General features: G+C 36.4%; 2 protein-coding genes across 7 annotated transcripts in view; one reads left to right on the forward strand and one right to left on the reverse strand.

Moving 5' to 3' along the window:
- ATM (ATM serine/threonine kinase) overlaps positions 1–4,821 on the forward strand; it is a 65,383-nt gene extending 60,562 nt beyond the window's left edge. Inside the window, exons 61-63 of one of the 3 annotated variants that reach the window (XM_064645233.1) lie at positions 1,540–1,603; positions 2,278–2,414; positions 2,545–4,821. In XM_064645233.1, the coding sequence (XP_064501303.1) occupies positions 1,540–1,603; positions 2,278–2,414; positions 2,545–2,728 (385 nt within the window). In that variant the 3' untranslated portion in view covers positions 2,729–4,821. Of the gene's footprint in view, positions 1–1,539; positions 1,604–2,277; positions 2,415–2,544 lie in introns of those variants that run through there. The other 2 variants (XM_064645234.1, XR_010428258.1) reach the window with 2 other exon arrangements.
- An 11,064-nt stretch (positions 4,822–15,885) lies between these two features.
- LOC135409557 (protein O-glucosyltransferase 3-like) overlaps positions 15,886–23,933 on the reverse strand; it is a 64,237-nt gene continuing 56,189 nt past the window's right edge. For all 4 annotated transcript variants that reach the window (XM_064645248.1, XM_064645249.1, XM_064645251.1 and 1 more), the window contains one exon: positions 15,886–23,119. In XM_064645248.1, the coding sequence (XP_064501318.1) occupies positions 22,994–23,119 (126 nt within the window). In that variant the 3' untranslated portion in view covers positions 15,886–22,993. The remainder of the gene's footprint in view (positions 23,120–23,933) is intronic.

Genomic DNA, 23,933 nt, shown 5'->3' on the forward strand with positions numbered 1-23,933 from the left:
TCTAATGCTAGAGGGGAGACTCAGATTTCTGCTGATAATATGAATAATGAAATACCTAAATGCTGACCTTTAACTTATGTGCTCATGTTTATATAACCCATTGCAAGTTTGTTAGTGTTGCTCAGTGTTTCATACTCTTCACTAGCTAATGGGTTATTGTCACCCACTTGTGGCATTCAGAGAGGGCTCAGTATTTCCAAAGGCTCCACAACTAACCACTGATTTAGAATGATGAATTTTTTTTTCCTTCAGAACTAAGCTGTTCTTTCAGACCTATACTATATATTCAGAACTATTCAATGTCTTTGAATGAATTTTGTTTTAACTCTAATTTTTGTTTAGTTTTATGTAAGTAAATTGGAGTCTTTTCCCCTTTTGGATCATATATTTGATACCACTTTGCAAGTACAAAATATAAATCCTACAATAGATTTGAACTGTGAAACAGAAAAATCCCTAAAGAGTTGAGTTTCTGTCAACCTCCATCCTATATCCTGTGAATGACCCATGAGAGCCCTAAGAAGCAGGACATTTCTCTCATTCCAGTCTTTGATGATGTTCATGAACGTAATGCTTGCAAACCCCAAATTTAATGTCTTTAAAAAAGTATATAGTGTAAGCGTTGTCTTTCTAAGGCAGTAATTAATGTTAATAAGTAGTTCCTAGTACACCTTTGTCCCGTGAAGAAACAGTCACTGCCACTTCTATTCTAAATTCACAGTTTTGTGTTACTTCCAAAACTTTTGCCCCATTATACAGAAAAACATGAATTGCTTGGCTCCAGCTGAAGTAAACTCAGCATAAAAGGCACTGGTGCAGGCGCTGTTTCTGCCTCAGCCAGACTGACTTGTAATGAACAGTGCTGGGGTAAATGCCATAAGCAAGTCATTTCAGGATTGAATGTGAACATGATCACATGTGATGTGATCATTGAATGTGAACATGATAACTCGGGGGGGGGAGAGGTGTTCTCATCCTGAAGTAGACAGGAAGCCTAATCCCTTTCAGTGGAGTACCTGTCCCATAGGAAAGCTCTGCATTCCTTACACAAGCTTAGTTTGCTTGGGAGTGAAAGTAGGAGTGAATAACAACTTCTATATCTAAACTTACAGCGGAGATTTCAGAGATTGCTTAATGCCTGGTTACTGGATCTGTTCATTTCATATAAAGGAACCCTACCAAGGTGCTCCAACATGTTGCAGAGCACCGCTGACACACAAGTTTTCTTTCATCCAAGCAACTCTGCCATCATGGCACACCTCAACAGGCAGTGTTAACTCAGCGGTTAATTCTGTGTATAGAAACATCTCAGACAGTGAAACAGGTCATCCCTTTCTCTTAGAGAATATAATCAGTGAAATACCCAGTCTCCTTCTGGTCTTACGTGTCTAAATTTCTTTTTTTTTTTCCAAATGGCAGTACAAGAGGTTACTCTTGTGTTAGAAATTTTAAGTAGAGTACAAATATCCAGTATTTAAATCATGAAAATGCCATTACATTTTACCAAAAAGAACCTAAAATACAGTAAAATGTTTTTAGATGCTGTGAGAAAACAATGGCTGTTATGAGAAATTCTCAAGAAGCTTTGCTGACTATTGTAGAGGTAAGCATTTTTCATTCTTTTGAACAGTAACCTGCCAGAATGTCTTCAGTTTTTTGTCTTTGTCTTCATATGTATTACTACACCAAATATTCATTTAAGGTGAAGATTTTGTACTGAATTTGAATGTGGTAGTGTTGGCCAGATTTGTTAATTCATGTATTCTTCAGTAAAATTATAAACAGTTAGCATTTTCTATGGGAACTGTTTCCTTCAGGCATTTTACTCTCTTCATATCTAAATGTTTCTAGCCATAGTGCAAAATTTCCAGCAGGAGTAGTGCCATTTGAATTAAATCCTCTTTGCATAAGTCACAAAGAAGAGAATAAAGCTCCTTCTTAAGAGCAGCTTATACTTTACATTAAACACTAGTGATTTTTTTTAGTGCCTAGCAGTGTATTAAAAAATTACCTATTCACTGCTGAGATGGGACTGAGTGGCAAAACTGAGTTGAAGTATAAACAACACAAATACCTGCAAATGATCAGATGCAGTTTTATTGTTGGGTTGTCTACTAAGCAATTTAGCCCAATTCTATTGGTTAAAAAAAACAAAACCAAACCAGAACACCTAAGCTCCTAATATTGTGGTTAGTGTGAGCATTACCAACAGTGCTAGGGCGCTGAAATAGCTGTAATTAATAGTTTTAATTAAAAAGAGGTTTATTTGCTGTGTAGGTCCTGCTCTATGATCCTCTTTTCGACTGGACCATGAACCCCCTGAAAGCTTTGTATCTGCAGCAGAGACCAGAGGATGAGGCTGACATGAGCTCTACGCTCAGTACTGATCCACAGGAACGTAAAAGAAAAGCCAGGTGCAAGATTTTTTTCTTACTGTCTTCTTGCTACACTCTTGCCTTGCTTTATGGTTTTCTCCTTGAATGTTGCTCATGTTGTTCAGGATCCGTATCTAGAGCACCTGTTTTTCTTTTTTTATTCTGCCAGCAGTGACGACCAGAGCTTTAACAAAGTGGCTGAGCGTGTTCTGATGAGACTGCAGGAGAAGCTGAAAGGTGTTGAGGAGGGAACAGTGCTCAGTGTAGGAGGGCAAGTGAACCTCCTCATACAGCAGGCCATGGACCCTAAAAATCTGAGCCAGCTCTTTCCTGGATGGAAACCCTGGGTGTGACTTCAGAGGATCCAGGATGCTTAAAAAACTATTTCTATGCAGCAAGTGTCTTAACATTTCAAATTGGTATTTCATAATTAAAATTTATATCAGGAGCAACCATGAAGCCTTATGCATATTAGCATTCAGTAGATGGTTTGGATTTTTTTCAATAACCTGTTACTGAGAAAACATTTCTTGTCCACTTAGGTTCACCATACAGTATAAAACACCAAGCACTGCTTTGATGTTCCTTGTGACCCTCAAGGACTTTGCTTGGGCATACTGGTTGCGTTGTATTCTTAAAGCCTGAGATTCATCACTTGGTGTGTATGTTAAATAGCTGGAGTCTTGTGTCTAGTAATTCTATGTGATAATGTGACTGTGTAGAATGGGTGATCTAAAAACCAGGAGTCATGAAACAACTAGCCTAAAGTACATTTCTAAAGGGGAGTTATACTTTAAAATAATGCCTCATGTTTAATAAACCAAGGGTTCTTGGGGTTGGGGTTTTTTAAGCTTAGTTAAATGGACACGTCTGTATATAGATGTAGACTTTAAGCCAAGTATAGTATAGCTGCTTTTTTTCCTGTTGTAAATTGAATTATATTGGTACTTTATTTTTATAGTAGTCTTAATAGTATAAAACAGTTAAAAAGATTTCACTTCTGTAGCTCAGGCTTCCTTGATAAAATAGGTTGACCATACAACGAAACTTAGCACATCAGAAATGCCTCTAAAGTGAACAGTCATTCTGCATCTGGAATAAACACCTGTCAGAAACTTTGAAGTTGTATTTTGAGTACAAAAATCTGATTCTGATTGCATGTGCTTTTACAGAGGACATTGCTCTTTCTTAAAAAGAAAAAATTGGATAGTCTGTGAATATGGTTAATCAGAAAAACCATTCATATAACAGTCTTACTGGTATATTTAATAAATCTTCCCAAATCATCTTTATATTTAAAAATAGGAATGAAATTTGGTGTACCCTCACATTATCTTAGTTTACATTTTACAGCATTTTTACAGCAATGTTAATGAAGAATTCCCATTCTAATCAGCATTTCATGGATTTTTATTTGTACAGTGTTTCCACAATTTTTAGGCTTTATCTTTATTTCATAAGATAAGGTCAACATGGCAAAATGAGTCTTTTGTACTATGTTTTCATGAAGCTGACATAATTGTCTGTTGATCCTTGGAACCAGAAGTGCATCTTGACTTTTTTTGTGGGCAAGAACTGTGATCCAGGGGTACGGTGATTTATTGGTTCTCTCAAAATGAAACATAACCAAAAGAGCATACACTCTTTATGTGAATTTTAAATGACACTTAGGAAAGGGAGGGAAGTTCTACCAAGCAGTGGGGAGTAGGAAAGAACTAAACAAAACATCCTGAAAGTGTTTTTGTTATTAAACACAGACTTAAAAAAAATCCAGTAGTATTTCTGGGAATTTTTCTCATGCTTCTTGTAGAGGAAGTTCTTGTTTAGGCATTTGGGGGATTATTTTGTACCAGAACTCCTAGCTATCATATAAAAGAATATTGCATAAAAACACCTGGCAGAGCCTTCCTTCGTGGCTTTTCAATATACCAGTTGAAAGGGAATATTTTGAAACAATACTAATACAGTTGTCCCAGGAAAGCCTAACTTCAAAGAAAATAATTATTTCTCTGCAATGCTGTTAACTTGGTGCTTAGTGCCTAGATTTTGAATGCCTGTACTTTTTCATTGTTCAAGCTGAATGAAACACAAATAAAAATGCATATAAATATTGTAAATTTAATTGAAAACCTGCTTACATTACTTACTGGAATACAGGTTAGCTGGCAAACATATGAAAAAGTTCAAACTATTAACAAACTAATGTCAAAATCAATGTGACACAGTCCTGTTACTGTTGGGTCCTAGTTTAACTAATCTGACATTCTTGAGATAATTGTCATGCCTGTAAAGTTTGAGGTAACCAAATCGGAGGCTGTGCTTTTTGGTCCAGTAATGCTTTAATTTTTAAAGTCAAAATTAGAAAGTGAATGTTTTGCAAAAATGTATCATCACAGATACTTGTATAAGAGTAGACAAATAAAACATGGATGGAAATGCTGTTTAACTCTGAATAGTGGTTTTGTCACAAATGCTACTACTGATGGTACGGTGGGTTAGTATTTGGAATATAAATATTTCAAATAATTGTATATTTACTCATATATTTTGTGTATTTGTAAGACAGATGTGAGACAAGTCAAGTTGCCTCTTTATTAATTTTTTCTTGGAATACATCTTAGTAATTTTAAACATTTATGTTCAGAAAAGATAATTTCTAGGAAAAATGGGCCTGTGATTAGTATGATGGGCAAGAGCTTCTAAATAGCAGCATATTTATTTGAAATTAGCTTTTTTCAGGTGAAATGTCTGTTGGAGAAACATCTTCGGGAGTATGAACTGGAAAAAGTTGAAGTGTTAGCAGGTAAACCAATTGGAATTGTGTATACCTTGACGGAACTTTTCCATTATCAGGAATTCTGTTCTGTGACTAGAAATCAGATTAGTTTGGCCAGCTCGTGAGGTACATCCAGTTTAAATAAAATAAGGATGTCAGTCTTCATGAGTGCTGTCTTCTGGAACCTGTGGATGGCCTGAAACAGCTCTCAGGGAGAGATTGCCTAATGCTAGCACTTACTGATGACACTTAAAAATTACAGTTCAATAAAAGTGTTCATTTCAGCAGGTAGATTGAAGAGTGAATCCACAGGGAAGGATGTAAAGTGTGCAAAGGAAGGTTTAGATTCTCTTCCCACCACATTTGAAAGTCTTCCCTGTATCTTGATTATGTGAGAAGACTGATGTGGTGTTCACATAACACATCACTGGTCCTGCATGTGAGCACACCTGTACTTAGAGCTTTCAGGGATGCACAGTGCATAATGTCAGTAACATCCTTAAGGGTGCACACAGCTTCTCTCCCTGTTCCCCCTTCTTTCCTCACTTCTGAACATGTGTCCACAAAAAATATGGTGCAAAGGGACTACACCTTTGCCTGCCCCAGAGTTCCCACTGCAGCATCAGTTGCTCTTCCTCCCTCTTTGCATACCCGTTTTACCAAACACATACCATGCAGCAGATTGAAGCTTATTAGGTTGCCTCAGTTGCTGTATGCCCATATGGTGGATGCAAAGCAGAAAGAATTGTAAGAAAATTCATCTACCTATAGAAAATCCTCCTTTTGAAGGAACTTCTTGAAATGCGTTGTGAAGGAGTCCTCCACTTTTTAAAGAATTCCTCAGCCATGTTGCACTGAGTCCTCCCCACAGCTTCTAGGATGAAGCAGTGTGACAATGTACTGTGCTGACTGACTCTTTTCAAAGTTTGTGTTAACAAGCAGAATTCACCAAGTCACTGTTTTTCTGCACAAACAAGTTTTTTTTTCCTGATGCTGATTAAAATGCAACTGGAGCGGTGCTGGGTATATTCCTCATGTGCTCTCATGTATCAAGAATGTTAGAATAAGAGAAGGAAGGGGTGGGGGTAAAGAGGGAGAAACTCTGCATGGTTTTCTAACTACTCCAAAATAAAGTTTTCAATTCTCCAGTCACAAGGCGTAGGCTGTTTGACCGTGTCTCTGGATTATAACTATCACCCTTAATGCCAATTACTGCTAAGTCACCTCACTGCTCCCTGAGTACTGCTCTACAAGGGCAGAAAAATTTCACCATAGACAACATGCATTTGACTTGCAGGAGTTTTTTAGTATCTTGATCTCTTCACCCAGGACCCCTGTTTTGTACCCACATCCACCATGTAAAGCAGAGAAAATTGAGCTTATGGATCAGCAATTTTGTGTTGTTGAAAGTAAACAAGTGGTGTGGTAGAAGTGAAGCAATATCCTAAGGTGTAGTTCTGCTTCTGCATCACGACGAGCACTGTTTTTATAGAAAGCTGGACAACCATCACATAAAAAGTTCCTTAGTCTGTGGTGCTTTGGTCAGCATCATGGAATAGTGTAATAATTTCTGGTGGGCAAAATTAATTTCTTAGTATCTGGGAAAATTCCTTTATGCTATGTGAGGTGTCAGCATCTAAAGTGGCAAAATGGCAGTTCCTTAAGCTGAGTGAAGTCCATACAGTTGTGATTTTGTGCATTATTTAACAACGGATGATTAAGTAGTGTTTCCACATCCATTATATAAGCATATATATTACTGAAGTACCTACTTACAAAACTTCCATCTGAAAAAATTATGTAATTTCACGAAGTCTTTTCAGGTTTCACCAGTGCCTCATATGAACACATAGCATTATGCTTCCCACTTATAAATGATTATGTATTTTTGTACAGTATATCCTCAGTAAAGGGAGTGCAGATTCCTTCTTTTATGTGATTTTTTTTCAACCTAGATACAGATCTGTTAGATTCTCACCAAAGGGGTTGACACTTCCATGCAAAAACCAGCTTCGCCTCCACATGTACTTTCCCCAAACTACCCACATCTGTGGTAGAGAGTTCTTTAGATTTCCCATGGAGATAGATTTTTATTTCAAGAAGACCAAACATTTAGTTGTAGGTGTTTCTCAACCCACTGCAGAGAGAATGATGGCTTTGGAAACTCTATCCAGAAGTGCTTCCTCCATACAGAGTTAAAACTAGATAAAGTAAACAACTAATAAGGTAGTTGTACTTGGTCTCTCATGACTCACCTCGAATCTCCAGACATCTTCTAGTCATTGTACCCCTGAGCTTACCTTTAACTAAACACTACTTTTGAATTTGGGCCCATCAAGCCAGAAGAAAATGTGAAATTATAAAATTGTATAATAGCTGAAGCTTGTGGTATACATGTTCCACAACATACCTTCCATCCCAACTGTCCTGTTCTTGAAGGGAATTTAACTTCAAAATCATTGTTCAATGCAGAGTTCCAGTTTGTCCTCAAGTCTCCAGCACTGCTTCCAGCCTGCCTTCCTTGTGTGGAAGTCATGGATAACATTTGTCGACAGGAGAGGCTGTAGGAAATGCTAAAATGAGTACTTCCTACGGGTAGCTCCCAAACCAAATGTTTTCATGGAGGAGAGCCTCTTGGAGTGCACCTGACCCGTATTCAAGTGGTTGGCAGGACTAGCCCAGTACTCCTCAGTTAAGATTTGCATTCCATGAAGTTTGCCAAGATATCTGAAATAACTCTTACATTATGTAAATCTTTGAAAGTAACACCACCTTATTAAATTAAAATTTAAATCAGACATAAAAAAGTGAAGCAACGTCTAACCAATCTTGTTAGTATCTCACTCTGCTTGTCTTCATGTTGGTTTGAATTTCCTTCTTCTACCAGACTGCCTGACTGTATCCACAGACCAAGTCCAAGGATGCATCCTTGTCTGGGGCTCTTTGAGGTACCATGTACACTTACTGCCATAGGAGGGGATTTTTGGTCAGTTTCTGAAATACCTCTCTGTTGCAGACCAGTCTGAAGTTGTTGCTGTTTTAGAGTGATGCTGAATTCTGGATTACATGAATAGGGTGTAATATGAGGTTATCTTAGAGTGATCAGGATATAAGCCCTGTTGAGCCAAGCAGTGCTATCCACTGTCCTTCTGGACCTTGTTCCTGGAATGAACTGTCTGACAAACTAAACCTGAGTATTGCTCAGAAAAAACCAACTGGTGCTGCCCAAAGCAGAGCCAATAAATTAGATGATTATTAAGCAGCATGGAGAATCAGAGATCCAGTTTGTTTGACCCGTGGCCCTCAAGCATACTTTCCTAGCCCCTTTATTATTTAGCAGTGTAGGCAAAGACTTTAGTTAAGCAAAATCCAAGGCAAATTACATGGTTTCTTAGGCCTTAGAGCTAATGCTTCAGATAGGCAAAAGGTATTTAAGTAAATGTTAAAGGTGCAAAGGTTAAAGATTAAAATTCCTGATGATAAACGCTAAAAATAAGGTATCACTTTGTAACAACTTTTGGGACTTTTTAGTTTGTTTGGTTTTTTTTAACTTAGTAATTTCTGGTTAATATTGCTCTATTGTTTAAAAAAAAAATTATTTCTCATAAAATCAATTTGTTGGCCAAATTTTTTCCACGCAGCAGTGTGACTCCTAAATTACATCAAATAATTTAAATTATGTGAGTGTGAATGAGAGGACAGTCTGGTTCTTTATATGATTTTGTTTCAGTTTTTAGACTTGCCTCACTACCTTAATTAGTTGATAATGTATGTTAACACACCTATATGTTGCATAATATGCAAGTAGGTCATAGACACTAAAAGCCCTTGGCTATGTCAAAACAGAGAAACTGATGCCCTATCAGTACACAGTTGTCCTACTGGTATAATTAATACCAGTTTTAAATCAATTTAAGTCTGTAAAAATGACTGTGGGTGCAAACCTCCATGTGACACACACATCTCAGTATAATTACCTCTTATCTGTTCCCCTTAGTTCTGTCATTTACACACAAGGTCTTGTAAAGCAATGACAATAAATGAGGTATTGTGTTAAGGTAGACATTATATACAGAAAGATAAACACAGACCTTTGAGCCTCTGGTTCTCCTGAGCATATACAATGATTACTTAAAGCAAAAGTGTTCTGTCATCATTCAGTTCCAAATTACCAGCTTTACTTTATGTAAAACATGGAAGTCAGCTTGTGGGCTCCCTGTTTGCACTGTTCCCACTGACCTTGTCAACCACTTTCCTTCTCACTCCCACACTATTTTTTGAGTCTTGGTTCTAATGGTTGTGAAGATTATATAGGAGCCCTTTTTTTGATTCCAAAAGCCCTTACTGAAATGCGTCTTTCAGCCTATCCCTCCCCCACTTCACTCACTGTTTCCTGACTTCATTACAGCATCTGCAATACAGATGTAGCTCAGGGGTCTTTTCATAGTTTGTTGCTGCGAAAGAACTACTCATTACTCAATTATAGGCATGCTTGAAGCTTTTAAAGTTAAATAATGCAATAAGAAATTGCATGTCTATAAAATCATTTTAGAAATTAATAAGATGGCATTAAATTTTTTTTTAATATTTCTATCCTATTGCGTTTTTCAATTACTCTTTATTAGAAATAGGAATGTTTTGGTAAGAAAGTGATCCAATTGACAGCAAGGACTTCAATGGATTTCTTAGCTGACAGAGGAGGCTGTTGCAACATGTTCTGTATATAAAATAAGTAATTTACTTTTATTGCTGGCTGTTACAATGCATTTAACATATTGAATTAATGAATAACTCATTATTTTGATATTGGTCTTCCAGGTCTCTCTATGAACTAATTAGAATTTATCGAAAATGCTTTGTCATTCACTAAGAAGAACAATAGGGCTTCCTTGTTGTAGAGAGCTCAATTTTTTGTGATCTGAAAGGGGTTTATCCCTGTGGATGAATACAAACCAACTGTTTTTCCTGAAAGATTCAGGAGATCACTCCCACGTATTCACGTGTGGCCTTTGTTGTGTACAAGAAGACACACATTTCCTAATACTGGAAGTGTTAAATAGAAAGAAAGTGCTGCAAAGAACTGCATTTGCATTAATGAGATTATCTGTTCCTTTTCAAAAAGTACAGTCAGAACCAAAATAAACTTACTTCTAAAATACATTAAGTGCACATGCAGTTGTGTTATGATTTTGATTAACAAACCCATATGCCAAAATAAAAGACAATAAAACCAACTAATCCATAGAGTAATTCAAAAGTGTAGATGAAGTATGGAGAAATCTTGACTGCAACAGTTGTACATTTCAAATCAGGCTTTAAGGGACTGTTGAGGCTTTGGGATTCAGCTGATTGATTGCCTTGCTGCTATTGCTGTAGAGGAGGGTTCACGGCAATAATTGCCTATGACATTTCACTGTGGAAAGAGTGAAGCTTTCTTAGACAGTGTCAACCTATATGATAAGAGTGACTAATATTTACTTGCTTGCTTAAAGATGAACACCCCCTGTGTCTGGAGCAACAACCACAAAACTTTATAAATAAACACTGAATCATGATTGGCAATGATGAGTCTGGCACAAAATATTTGCATTTCATAGTACTTTCATCTGGGGTTCTAACTTACTACACAGATTGTATGTGTACTTTTTTCTCTAGAAAGTTATGGAAGGGTTCTGTAATGCCTACCTACATAGTCCTTCCTTACTTCATGCTAACTCTTACTGAAAGGATCATCTTGTGAAAAATAAATAACTTTTCCACCCTGGCCTCTACACTACAGCTTGAACAGAAGTCTAAGCAGTGCCTAATGTTTGGATATCCATATACATAATTTAATTGAGGCATACTAATGGTATTTTTTCATAGGGTAAAGTTGAATAAGGAGGAGGAGGAGGTTTGGAACAGACACCAAGTAATTATGGAAGAAAAGCAGAGATTTAGTAAAAATGCCAGACAGCTGGGCAACAATTTTGGCAATTTTAGCTTCCTTCCAGCAATTTCAGGTGTGGTAGCCATAATTCTTATTTAAATGCCTCAAAAGCATGAGACATTTATGTAGGACTATGATATTGCAAGTTATTTAAATATCAAAAAACAAGAGGCAAGCAATTTATGCCTAAATCGAAGCAGATGCATGTACGAAGACATTTCAAGTAAAAGAATGTGTAATCATTTCATACCATTTTTCAAATCTCCCCATAGTATCTAATTCAGAAGTCTACGTGCCATAGGCTCACTGTGTAGCTACCAGAGCTAGAAAGGTACTTCCCCAGAGCAATTTTACAACAACTAAGATATCAATTGCCCTGCAAGGGTAACAATTTCTTCCCGTTGACTACATAGAGACCTTAAACAACTATGCTCCTTGCTGATGGAATAAATCCGGTTGCTGAAAGTCTGCCCTGAGAAACAGGTTTAGCTGAAAACAGAAAAAACAAGACTGAGTTTGAAAAAAAGCTGTGTCTTGATAGGAGCAGACCACTCCCAGATTTGTGAGTCAATAACACTGACTAGTGGTTAGCACTGTAGAGACTGTGAATTTAGGAATCTATTTTTATCCCCCTTGACTTGCTTTGCTGAATACATTTAAAGTATGCTAATATTCTTTATTACAGTGGTAATTTTGTGCATCTAGAATGAATACCACAGAGAATATCATGTACCATAAAATGATACTTGCAGTACCTAGCCTGATTTTGATTAAAGCATCTGCTGCAACACCTAGCAACTCTGTCTGCAAGTAGAAAGGTAATAATCTGTAATGCTTGCATCCTACTGAGAAATTAAGTCAGAAAGTATATTATTGTGAATACTGTTTCAATTACTTGGCAGTACTCGCAGAAACAGGCTCTTGATCAGGTTTAGGTCCTTTATCAGAGAAATTAGAAAACACACAAAATATAATGAGGTTTCTAGCAGACAGACAAAGCTGCTTAAAGAACATATCATCTACAGTCTCCCAGGCCTAAGCAAAAGAAGTCAACTTGACCCATAAATATTTCCATAATTATCAAACAGCTTTCAAGTGGCTTCTGAGAAATGAGTTCCAGTCCATTATAATTAATTCTAAAAGACAGTTGCCTTCTGTGTGCCTTGTTTCTTTTGTTCTTCCTTCCCTTTAGTTTTGTCTTTACTTTGATGTTCAGCTTTGTTTTCCCTTGGATCATAGTTTCCGTTGTTTGCAGCCTCACAGTGCACCCGTAAATGTGGGACCCAGAAAACACTGGGGGCAATCAAAAGCAACTATTTGATTTACATTGCCATAATAAGCCTCATTTTACAACACCATGCCACAACTACAAAACAATGAGACAAGCCAGTAGTAGAACACAAGCCACTAGTAGAATGTAAGTATCTCGCTTTGCAATGTACTGTGTAACTTGTACAGCCCTCATCTCCTGAAGGTAAATACCCTTCACCAGAAGAGGAAAATCTGTTCCTCTAAAACTTGTAAGTTCTTTATTGTAGTGAAATATATGTGCATCCTGTAGAGAAGTGCAAATACACACACACACAAAAGCCATAGTTTTTGTAATTTACAGTTGTGGAAAAAAGCTGTGAATAGATTTTCCCATGCCCAACCTTAGAGAATTTAAGAATCACAGTCCTTGGAATGGTCCAATAAATCATATTCACATGGAAGAAATGCAACACATTGTTAGAAGAAATAGTTTATTTTTATATTAGAACAAGCTAATGGTGAAAGAGCTTTCAGAGAGAAATACATATTGGTATAAAGCACAGAGCTACATTCATTACTTAGAAAATATTTTGCAATACTGCATGTATATCCCTCAACTTATTTGTCCTGGAAATAATTACTGAGTAAAACTCAGCTCCTCTTCTCCAGCTTAGATTTAACAGAGCTACTTTGAAAAATAATGTTTTAATACTACCTAATTTTATTTTTTTTTTAATAAAACCAGGTCATCATATCCTTCCTTGAATTTTTTTCTGGCCATTAGTAACTGCTTGTGGCTCTTAAAGAATACTATTCCTCCTTCTTTTAAGTAATAACAGATAATAAATGTATAATTGATGAATTACAGTCATCTGTTGGACAAGCAAACATGTAGGACAGGTCCTTACTTATGAAAGAATGACTTCTGTAGGTACATGGCCCTGAAGAAAAAAAGAGGATTTACACATAAGGGCACAGAAGGGAAAGAGCAGATATATTGAAAGGCAAAGAAAGAGGGAGCAGGTTTGTGAGTGGCCTCTCTCAAGAGCTGGTCCAAAAAACAGACGGGTATCATTAGGGAGCAGAAAGGAGATGAGAGATGGACCTGAGGCTGAACAGGATAGCAGTGGGAGTTGGGAATAATTCTAGGATCATCCTTAGGGATGGCACACACATAATTTCTTATCCAATGTTAATTCAAACTGTTTTATCCGGTATATAATGACATGGTCTTTAATTTCATATTACAGACCTTTTTTTTTTTTTTGATTTCCACACAAACTCCTTGTGTCACACAAACTAATCAGAGCAGGAGTGCATCTTTTCCGAAAAGCAGAAGAAAGGATTCAAACTGACACAAATACTTGCAAAATAAAAGCTTGATTTCCTGAAAAGATAAATGGGATACACATTTCTAAGTACAAGGAAGAAAAGAACTACTTAAGATCAACAAAAATTATTCCTGAAACTAACAATAAACTAAGAAGTAAGAAAAAGACTGCTTAAACTGAAAATCAAGAATAGTTCCTGGAAGATGTAAGCACTAGACTGGGAAAAGTATCTAGCAATGAACAAATCTGCATTATCAGTGGCAGAAAAAGCATGAGCTAAAGGGACTTAGAGACGTCTAAATACTATGATTCTGATCTTCATAAATCAGAACATAATTTCTATTATCTCTAGAGAAATACAAAAGATACAGCCTCTGACTAAAGTCAGACCAGGGGTGTCAAATGGCTGCTGGGGGGTGACTCAGCCATTTTTTTTAATTTTATATTTTTTTAGTATGGTACTTCTGTTACTGAATAGTTTAAGAGTTTAAATTAGAGTCAAATTCATGAGCATTCGGGAAGGAGAACATTGGTGATATCCTCCCTGTCAGAATATCTAATTTCTTAAAGAATAATATAAGAAGGAGGAAATAATACGCACTGACGACAAAGTTGATTTCAATGACAGTTGAAGAAACGCGATTTAATCTCCCTATAGATCCATTTTAAAATGGATATATATATCCCTTTGTATTTTTATGTAATGTACTTCACTTTAGTAAGTAGGCAGAATCTGTTTCTTAAATCAGACATTACTAGATAACCTAATAAATCCCTTCATTTCTGGATAGCCTAACTGTGGCCAGTCAGATATTGTAGCAGCATGTGTATTACTTTGATTTTCTTTGTCCATAATGTGAAGACTTGATAGATGACTTTCATATTCACACTATAGATCCAGACTGAGGGAGTGGGAAATTTTAAATACATCAAAGAAAGAAGAAACTTCAGTTTGATTTATTAACCCTTATTATGCTGTAATATTTACTTTATCATATGCATAAAACCAACCCAAAACAACAACTAAAGTATTTTTATTATTATTTTTTTATTTTAAAATAAACCTCTTAAATATGGCTAATGTTGTTAGATCAGATAGCTAGATAAAATCAGACAGATAAAATAGAAGAATTCCTCTACTGATTAAGCCAGGAGATACTGTTTCATAAAAACTTTTGCCTTTTATGTAACAAAGAGTTTCAAAATCCTTGAACCAAGAAGAGGATGTAAAGCACAACAAAAAACACTCCCTAGATTTGATGATGATATTGCAACTTGATTTCAAAGACTTTGAAACAGTGATCAAAAAGCTGTGCAAGTAATATAAATTCTGTTTGAAAGCAGGCCCAGCTATGCTAACACACAAGACAGCTTTTGAAAGGTACTCAGGCCAGTTTTAAGAGCCAGCTCTTGCCAGAGGCCTTCATCTTCATCAGTACTCCAAATTAAGATTTATTACAGAAAGCAATTACATGTAATTTAATATTAAATTAAAATGCAAAGCTAAATCCAGACAAGTATTAGTCTGACGATATGGGAAGAATACAAATGTATGTACACTATTATACAAATAGGTAGCTATAAATATAAATACACAACATTGTTCAATAGAAGAATGGAGAAGACCCTGTAATAAGTTCTAGTCTAACTGAAAATACAGGGGATAGTTCCCCTACTGTAAGTGAATTCTGCCTGATAACAGGGAAATGCCAGGAGAGGTGTCATGGCTCTCAGAACTTGAGATGCCAACCAAGGGAGCACCTGCCAGCTCCATGCCTGCAGCAAGTGTTCCTGTGAAGTCAAAACACTAATTTTGTCACTCAGGATTTGTTTTCTTCGATTTTGTTCTTTCCCAAGGGAAAATTTGTCTCAGCAATCAATGAACAACTGATTCTTCATGATTCGATGGTTTTTCAAGAAGTAAAAGAGGAGAAATTTTATAGGTTTTGATTCAATTCAATGCACAATATTTCTTGTGTGAAAAAGAGCCTTAGCTTAGTTTTATTCTTTATTCTTTTCAGGCAACAACTCTAAGTCTTTGGGAACTACCAGAAAATATTTATTTAATCAGAAAAAAATTTATTTTCCATGCAATTGCTGAGTATGGAAAAGAGACTTTAACCATTTATTAACTTCGGACAATGTAGCATAGTGATCCACTTCAGGAAGTTCAAAATTAATAAGATGATTAATTAACACAGTTTTGCAGTCAAAGCCAAACCATTTCAAGCAAGAAGACACAGAAAATGTCTGGATTTATTCTTACTTATTGCACGGGGTTACGTAAGTGAGCAGTATCATTAACAGTATCATTATTAGTATCATTATCAGTTTTCTCTTTTTCAATAGAACTGAGAATTCCTTTGGAACAAACCAGAAGCAATTAGGAGACTACAATTTGATATGATGTAATTTTCAAGGGCCAATTTTATGAGTTCAGTGGGAGTTGATGTTGCTTCTGTTGCCCTGAAAATCACGGTTTGTCAGCCACATTTATTAGGCTCTTCATATCTGGGCATAAGTTGTTAAAATTGTGCTTGATAGTGTAACCACAAGAAATAGAGTGAACTGGTAAGAAATAAATGTTTCTTCTCCATAACTCTTCCAGTTTTGCATAATTTCTTACTTGCTTTAGGTTTTTAGCTAGTCTTCACAAATGATGAAGGCATTCAAGAGAATTGATTTGGGGGACAAATTGTTAAGATATCAAGTTCCTAGAAATAGGAAACTGCTTAGCTAGCCTTAAATGTACTGTGCCTTAAACCCAAAGATATTCAAGTCAATTTTTCATTTGCCTATGAATAGTAGGTGCTTTTCCCTTATTTTTTTTCACTGGACTAGGTAACCTTCAAGACCTTATTTTCTGCTACAAATTTGAATGAACTCAGCAAAAAATCCAATGCCATTTACTCTAATGGGACCAGAGTTTGGCCTTTCTATGTAAATAAAATTTGTATTCCCCATCAAAAGTGATTTTTAATGGCCTCCTTAACAAGATAATCCACCAAGGAACTGATGACAACTGCATCTAGTAACCTACTTAACAGATCCAGTTAGACAACTATTACACATTACTGCATGCCATCAAAGCAGGGTGTAACTTAATATTAAATTAATATAACAAACACATTTGATAGTGGACCATAGGTGCTTGAGAAGGTTGAAGGTGATAATTTATGAGCAGAAGAACTGTTTGTCTTTGGAGTAATACTGACTTGGGACTGGAATGGAGGAAACACCTACTGCATATGGAGGTAGTTCAATCATCAGATTCAAGTAAATACTTGAATTTCCTAGTGAAGGGTACTCAGGGCTGTGTGTTCATGAAGGACTTCCTGAAGATTTCATTTGGTTCAAAAACAACCATATGATGGTACCCGTCCCTAGAGGAGACCTCATTCCATCTGGCATCTTACAGTGCACAGATTGCCTGTTTTTGAGTTGACTGGCTCATGTTTTACAGGGAAAAGCCAATTTTCCTGTGTCTCTCAACTTGAAATAAAAGATCGCATTGCTAGTGTGTGTTTCTGTGACTGGAATGGAACTGTAATGAGGGAAATATATCATATTATCTTGCAAAAGAGTAAATAGTAATAGCCACAGTATTAATTCACTATACATATAGCATTATTAATAGTCAGGAAAAAGTCACAGTTTTTCTAGATCCTTGGGAATATTTTGATTTGAGACAACATTTTGTCACAGAAAACTTGCTTTCCTGCAGCTAATCAAAATTTGGAAACCATTCCACAAGAAATACTCAGAATTATTCTGCACCTTAAGTATGTAGTACTTGCATTTAATTTTTGCCAAATATTTATGATTATTATGAAGTCATAATCTAAGTGATCTGTACCACCTTTAAATGTTTGGGTTTTTTAAAGAGCCAAAAGTTAATTTAGTACAAATCAGGTATTTAAAATTTACATCTACTTTTCACTTTCAGTTGCAGGAAGTTTGGGATCAGTGAGATGGTTGACTACCTTACAAACACAAGTAAATCTTTCAGGAAATAGAGGAAATACCAAAGTCTCAATACTATGGAATGGTTGTAGAGTGAAAAGACATGTTAGAGTTTGTCAGCAGGGGTTAGTCCACATTAAAGTACCTTTGTTCATAAGGCAGTAGAAAGCACAATTTATTGGCAGAAATGCAGGTTCTATCAGCAACATACATTCCTGACATTTTTTAAATAACTCATCTTGCCAAACAGCATAAGTAAATGATCTTAAGGACACTTGCCAGAATGAATTGAATCTCCTCTCTGTAGGATTTTGCTTGAGTGGTTATGTCAGAGGTATGATTTTTTTTTATTCTTCTGTATCTTATATTTTAGCAAACAAAACCTTACTGTACAGATCCTGACTGACTTTTTTAGAGTTGGGAGTGGGATAGGAATATGTCATGATCACTCACCAGTGGCCTACAGAGCATGCTGATATTTATGTATAACTTATAAAGTACATTAATGTTCCTATTGACTGCTTTAAATTAATAACTTTGATGGTTCGTAACTGTACTCAAAACATTTTGTAATTGTCTCATTCCTGTAAAGTGTATATTCAGCTTCTTGAACAAGCAGATCTTGCACTTTCAACCCAGGCATATAATGCCAAATCAATGCATTCTATTTCTGTCAGATCTTCTGTGTATTGCACGACTATGATATATTGTGGTAATATATAATAATAATGTATAATATTAATATATAATTTCACAGCTTTATAATCCAACATTCAAATATTTGCAAAACTTTCTCAATATTATCAGAGGAGACATAAATATCAATAGAGTCAAAAGTGTCAGCACAGAAAGGCTACACTGCCTCTTGGAGACACTGAAGAGCTGCATGTTTTCATCCTTTTGCTATGTGACTACATAAATGCTTGTTGTATGACTGAAATGTAGTTCATAGAATAATGAGAATCTGGAGGTCATGTAGCCAAGCTTCATCTCCTTGGGGATATCAGTGTAAGATTTTTTTTCTCTTGTCTTACTGGAATTTGCCACGTTGCAGCTTGTGTCTGTGGTTTGTAGGCTTTCTGCTGCGTACCTCTGAGAAGTCTGGCTTCATCTTTTCTACACCCTCCCTCTGGAGTTCAGCAGGGTAATCTTTCCTTTACCTTCTCTTTTTAAGGTTGACCTAACGCTGCTCACTGAGCTTCTCCTCATACACCATGTGTCCCAACCCCTTTATCACCTCGGTGGTCCACGGTCAACATGGACCATCAATGTATTTCTTGTACAGAGGAGTCCAAAATTGAATACAGTACTCCAGTTGCAGTCTCACAACTACCAAACAGAAGTGAAGAAACATCTGCCTTGATCTGCTGGCCACATTCCTGCTAATACATTTGTGGTTTATCACTGCTCACATGATGGGACTCGATAAAGGTAATTCCTACAGATGTCTAAAATTACTTCAAACAGACATGCATGTAGCCATTTTCCCCTTAATCTTACAGCAAAACACAAAATTAGGGCCATAGCTCTCTGCAGTAGAGATTTTCTTATTAACGACTCAAAACATAAGCACTGTACTCGAAACTCAAGCATCAGTACTCCTATAGCCTCTTTAAAATGCTGTAAAAATATTCAGAGGCAAGAAGATTCTGGTGGTTAAATCCTGTGAACCTAAACAATAGTATATTCATAAAGAATCTTGCCCTTACAGACAAAACTTTTGAAAACTGCAGTAGTAAAGGAGTTGATAATATCATAAATTTATATAATGATTCTTTTCCTTATTACAGTTTCTTTGCAAGCTTCTCAAACGTGCTCAAACAGGTGATGTATGTTTTCTCTGTCAGCTCTCCTCCCTAACTAAATAATTTACTTTATAATGTAATAAATGTCGGGCGTATGCTTCCCAGGATGGACGCTTGAATCTAACATTCCATCAGACAAGCTTTGATTATAGGGTTTTTTTAATTATGAATCTACAAGGCGGGCCTGGCATAATACTGTTATGAAACTAGTATACTGGTTATCTTGAGGTAAATCTCAAGAAATACAGTCTAAAAATATATGAATTTTTATCTCCTTTATGTTCAACAGATCATGATTTACTAGTTCTCATTTCAAGATGAAACTGAGGTTGGGTATTTCCAAATGCGGGTGCCTAAATATATTAGGACATATATGACGTAACATAAAAGCAGTGTTCACAGTAGGAAACTACTGTTTAGGTTAAAAGAATCTAAAAATAAAGAACTCTAAGCAAAGAGTTCTGCATGACCAACTGTCCAACCCCTTCTATGTAGATTCCAATGTTTGAAAACATTGGCCCTGGGCTTTAGGGAATACTATTTCAAACAAATAAACCTGTCTCTGTCATTACTGATAAACTCTTGATGAAAACAGGACAGATTTACTCCCTGTATTTAAAAGCTGAAATTACTATAGGAAAATTCAGTACTGTGGCCCGGTAACTGTTTTTTAAAATTACCACCAACAAGAGATTTTTATACCTTTGAACAGCTGCTGTTCTAGAACTACTTTAGTAGACTCTACTCTAAAAATACTATTTAATGTATGTACTACACTTTACTTGCACAAACAGGTTTTACTGAGTATTTAACAATTCCTGTAACACACTAGGCCAATGGTTATCATCCTGTCAGCAAACTCAGATAGGTCTGACATCCTTTCTGGCCCGGTGGGGCAATTGTTATGACTGCTCTTCATTTAAATTGCATGTAGTACCACCAATGGAAAGAAGAAAGGCTTTTATCTTTGGAAGATCTATAGTTATAAATTGAACCAAATTTTCTCAAAGTACTATGGACTTTTAGTAAAAGTTCCACTATGTCTACACTGTTTTTTTAATTTTGTCAGGAAGATGAACGTATTCATATTTTTCAGGATATTTCTTGCCTGTAAGCTACAAAAGCATCTGTAAGGCATTCTGTGACAAACCAGCTTTTGCTTTGAGGGGATGCTTATTACAAAAGCAAAGAGCTTTTTGGCAGAGAAGAATTTAGAATAGTTTCTTTCCTCTTTTTTATGAGGGAAGAAAGGAGGGATGAAATATTCACATTTATTTATATTCATAATTTACATTTAATCTGATTCTTCTTCTGGTTTGAAAGACTTCAAGCCAGGGAAGTTTTCCTACACAGATACTTCCAAAGAACTAGAAAGTATGCATCATGACTCCCCCTGTTCGCTCCCATTTTTAAAAATAAAAATGGAGTATTTTTGGACTTTTGGTTTGAAATATGCAGAAAACTTTGTTGCTTCAACCATCTGGTATGCCTAATTGTCTTTGCTGAGCACACCACTTCCAAAAATATCGGCGAATATAAAATGCACATGGTATAATCGATATCAAAAATAGGATCATACCATACAGTAAAAGTTACTGTACACATAAAAGGAAAGAAAAGCCCATACTCAGTTGTGTCAGCTTCAGCAATGGAACCCTCTTCCATAATTTTGATGTAGAAAATTTTATGTCAGACCAGTTGAACACATCTTTATAGTCTGAAGTTCTAGGACTGATTGTCATGCTAAATAAAAATACAACCACTATATATATTAGTGTTACAACCAAAACAAAGAGGATTATGGGTAGAGCAACACACTACAGAATTTTTTCTTAACTGGCATAATCTAATAAATGATGGATGGGTTAACCACTTTAGAAACCTGAAGTTCTTTTCATATTTAGCATACAGAAAAATCTAGCCTTTCTTCCTGTTCTAATGCAGAAATTTTACGCAAGTAACTTGCAGTGAAGAACTACGAATTAAGCCAGCATGAGGTTTAGAGCACTAAACTTTGTGCACCAAAGCAATGGTAGGGAGAATTTGGTATCCAGGAAAGGTATAATCTGAGTGTAGCTGAGTTGGAAGCTCCTCAGGCAGCTACATTAGCCACAGTGAAAATGCAAAGGACAGAAATGGGTGCGTGGGCACTGGTCTTGGTATCGGTGTCTCCTTCCAGGACTGTTTATGCATTTTGAAGTAGACAAACTTGGGTAAAAATCAACAGACGTATTTGGAGCCACATCCAGGACTAGGATTTTTCTTCTGTCTCTCCCAAAGGCACGCTTTATTGCAATGGTATGACCAGCTCCTTCTGACCCTGTGAATTTTGCATTGTTAGTTTCATGGCTGCACAACTTAAGTGGAAGACCTGAAGACCTCTTGTCTAGTCTGGAGCTAAGGCATTCTCTTGAAAATTTGCTTTAAATCAAACCAAGGAGGACAATTAGCTTCCCAATTGCTTAATGTGGACTCTAACCCCTACACTATTACATAGAAAGCGCAGCATAGGGCTTTTCATCATATGTGTGAACCAAACAATGAAGTCTGATCTACTCTCTGATTTCAGTATAAGGTTAGGTACGATCCAAATTCAGAAAATTAGTAAGATGCCCCAGGGGACTTAGGCACAGGAAAAAGTAGTCCTGAAGCCAAGTGAAAAAGATGGTGGCATTCCATAGCTCTACACAAAAGTTAAACCTAGGTGGTCTAAAACTCTGCTAACAAATTTCAGATTTCAAGTAGCCTAGAATATTGTAGATGGTATTGTTGAACTAAGACACCAGTATTTCGCCTGGCCTGAAATTCCCAAGTACTTTTGTGGATCTGTGTCTATATTCACAGATACAGTCACTGGCAGGGAACAAGTCCTCAGAGCTGGCACTAGAAACATTGTGATTGTGATAGTTACACAGTCTGCTTTAAAGTAGCATTTAATTCTGGTGATTCACAGCCATGACGCTTATAAACATATTATTCGAGTCTCTCCCCCTCCTCTCCATTTTCCTCTAAAATTGATGAGTATTATATCATGTTGTCTATTCTGTTACCTGTCATAGATCACAAAATAATCTCAAAGCAAGACCAGATCTGATACCTGTAAATATCAAATATTCCTTTTGTCTAGTTAGAAAATCGTTTTGTGTAAAAGAATCCATCTAAAATTGAGGTAAACTTTATGAAGAAATCATAACACTGTTTTAGTATGTTACAAATGCTCCTTTAGAATAACTCATGACAAGATCTTCTGTGGTGATTGGTAAATAGTTGGTAAATAGTTCCCTGCTGGAACACAAGCAGTACTGTGTTCTTCCTGACGATGCAGTACATCAAACAAATTCCCTAGATGCTCCCCATTACAGGCTCAGTATCTGTTTGGTGGTGGTCATGGAGCCAAACTTGTGGGAACCAACGTTGTAGATCAGAGGGAGTGTGAAAAAGGGTATGAAAATACAAGAAGAATACATAACTAAGAATGTTTGCTAGTGCATAAGTGTCTTAGATTTCACAGCTTAATTCTTATTCTTGCATTTTAAGTGGGTGATTTTCTCCATCCAGTACAGTTATAGATCTTCCCTTAAAGGCTTTTTCCTGTGGCAACTGCATACTGAGTCTCTGTCGTCAGGCTGAGGTACAAGTTCCATTCCATCCCGTATTTCAGGTTTGCTGGCTTGACGTTTGGCATATTCCTGAAATATGTAAACAACATTTAAGAATGCTATAAGCACCAACATATAATTCATGAAACAAAATTCTTCTCCTCCCTTCCACTCAGAAGCTCACCTTTACCCAGCCTCCTTATGTCATTGTTTACAACTTCTGTACAAGGTGTCTTTATAACACACCTACTAATAGCCTACATTGCCTCTGAAAACACTCTTTAATGTTTTTGCCTATTATTAATGGTAACTTGAATATTGTCATTATCTGCGTCTCTAACCACTTTGTGCAGATAATGCTGTCATTTTTGTACACTGAACAGTTTCAAACTTTGTAACAACCTGTGGCTGCTGAAGCTGACATCTAACCGCAAAGTAGAACAGGAAAAAAAATTCGTACTTTCAGAGAAGAGAAACTTCTTTCACTAGAGATTTGCATCTCCTAGGGAAGCAATAACTATTGGGCCTGCTTCACCCCCTACCACTCCACTAGCCATACTTCCGTAATTTCTTTTCCATGTATGCATTGTTTTGTAATACAACGGAGTATCTCATGATATGTGTGAGAAAGGAAGAAAACTGTACACAGATTATCTCTTACGGAGATCTATTAGAAACCACATACCAAGTGACACTGAAGACAGGGTTGACTGTGGGGATGGGGACAAAAAAAATAAAATTGCTGATTCTGTAAAACAACTATTATGTAAGGTTGCCTCTTTAATGATAAAGCAGGTTTTAGCAAAGCTCTTCACACTGATCTCCTGTGAATATGAACCATATCTGCTATTGATCTAAGTAAGGACTGAATGTGAAATTTGTAACATCAGCAGCAGTAGCAGCT

Source organism: Pseudopipra pipra, chromosome 2 (assembly GCF_036250125.1).
Source record: "Pseudopipra pipra isolate bDixPip1 chromosome 2, bDixPip1.hap1, whole genome shotgun sequence".
In the NCBI taxonomy this organism is placed as follows: domain Eukaryota; kingdom Metazoa; phylum Chordata; class Aves; order Passeriformes; family Pipridae; genus Pseudopipra; species Pseudopipra pipra.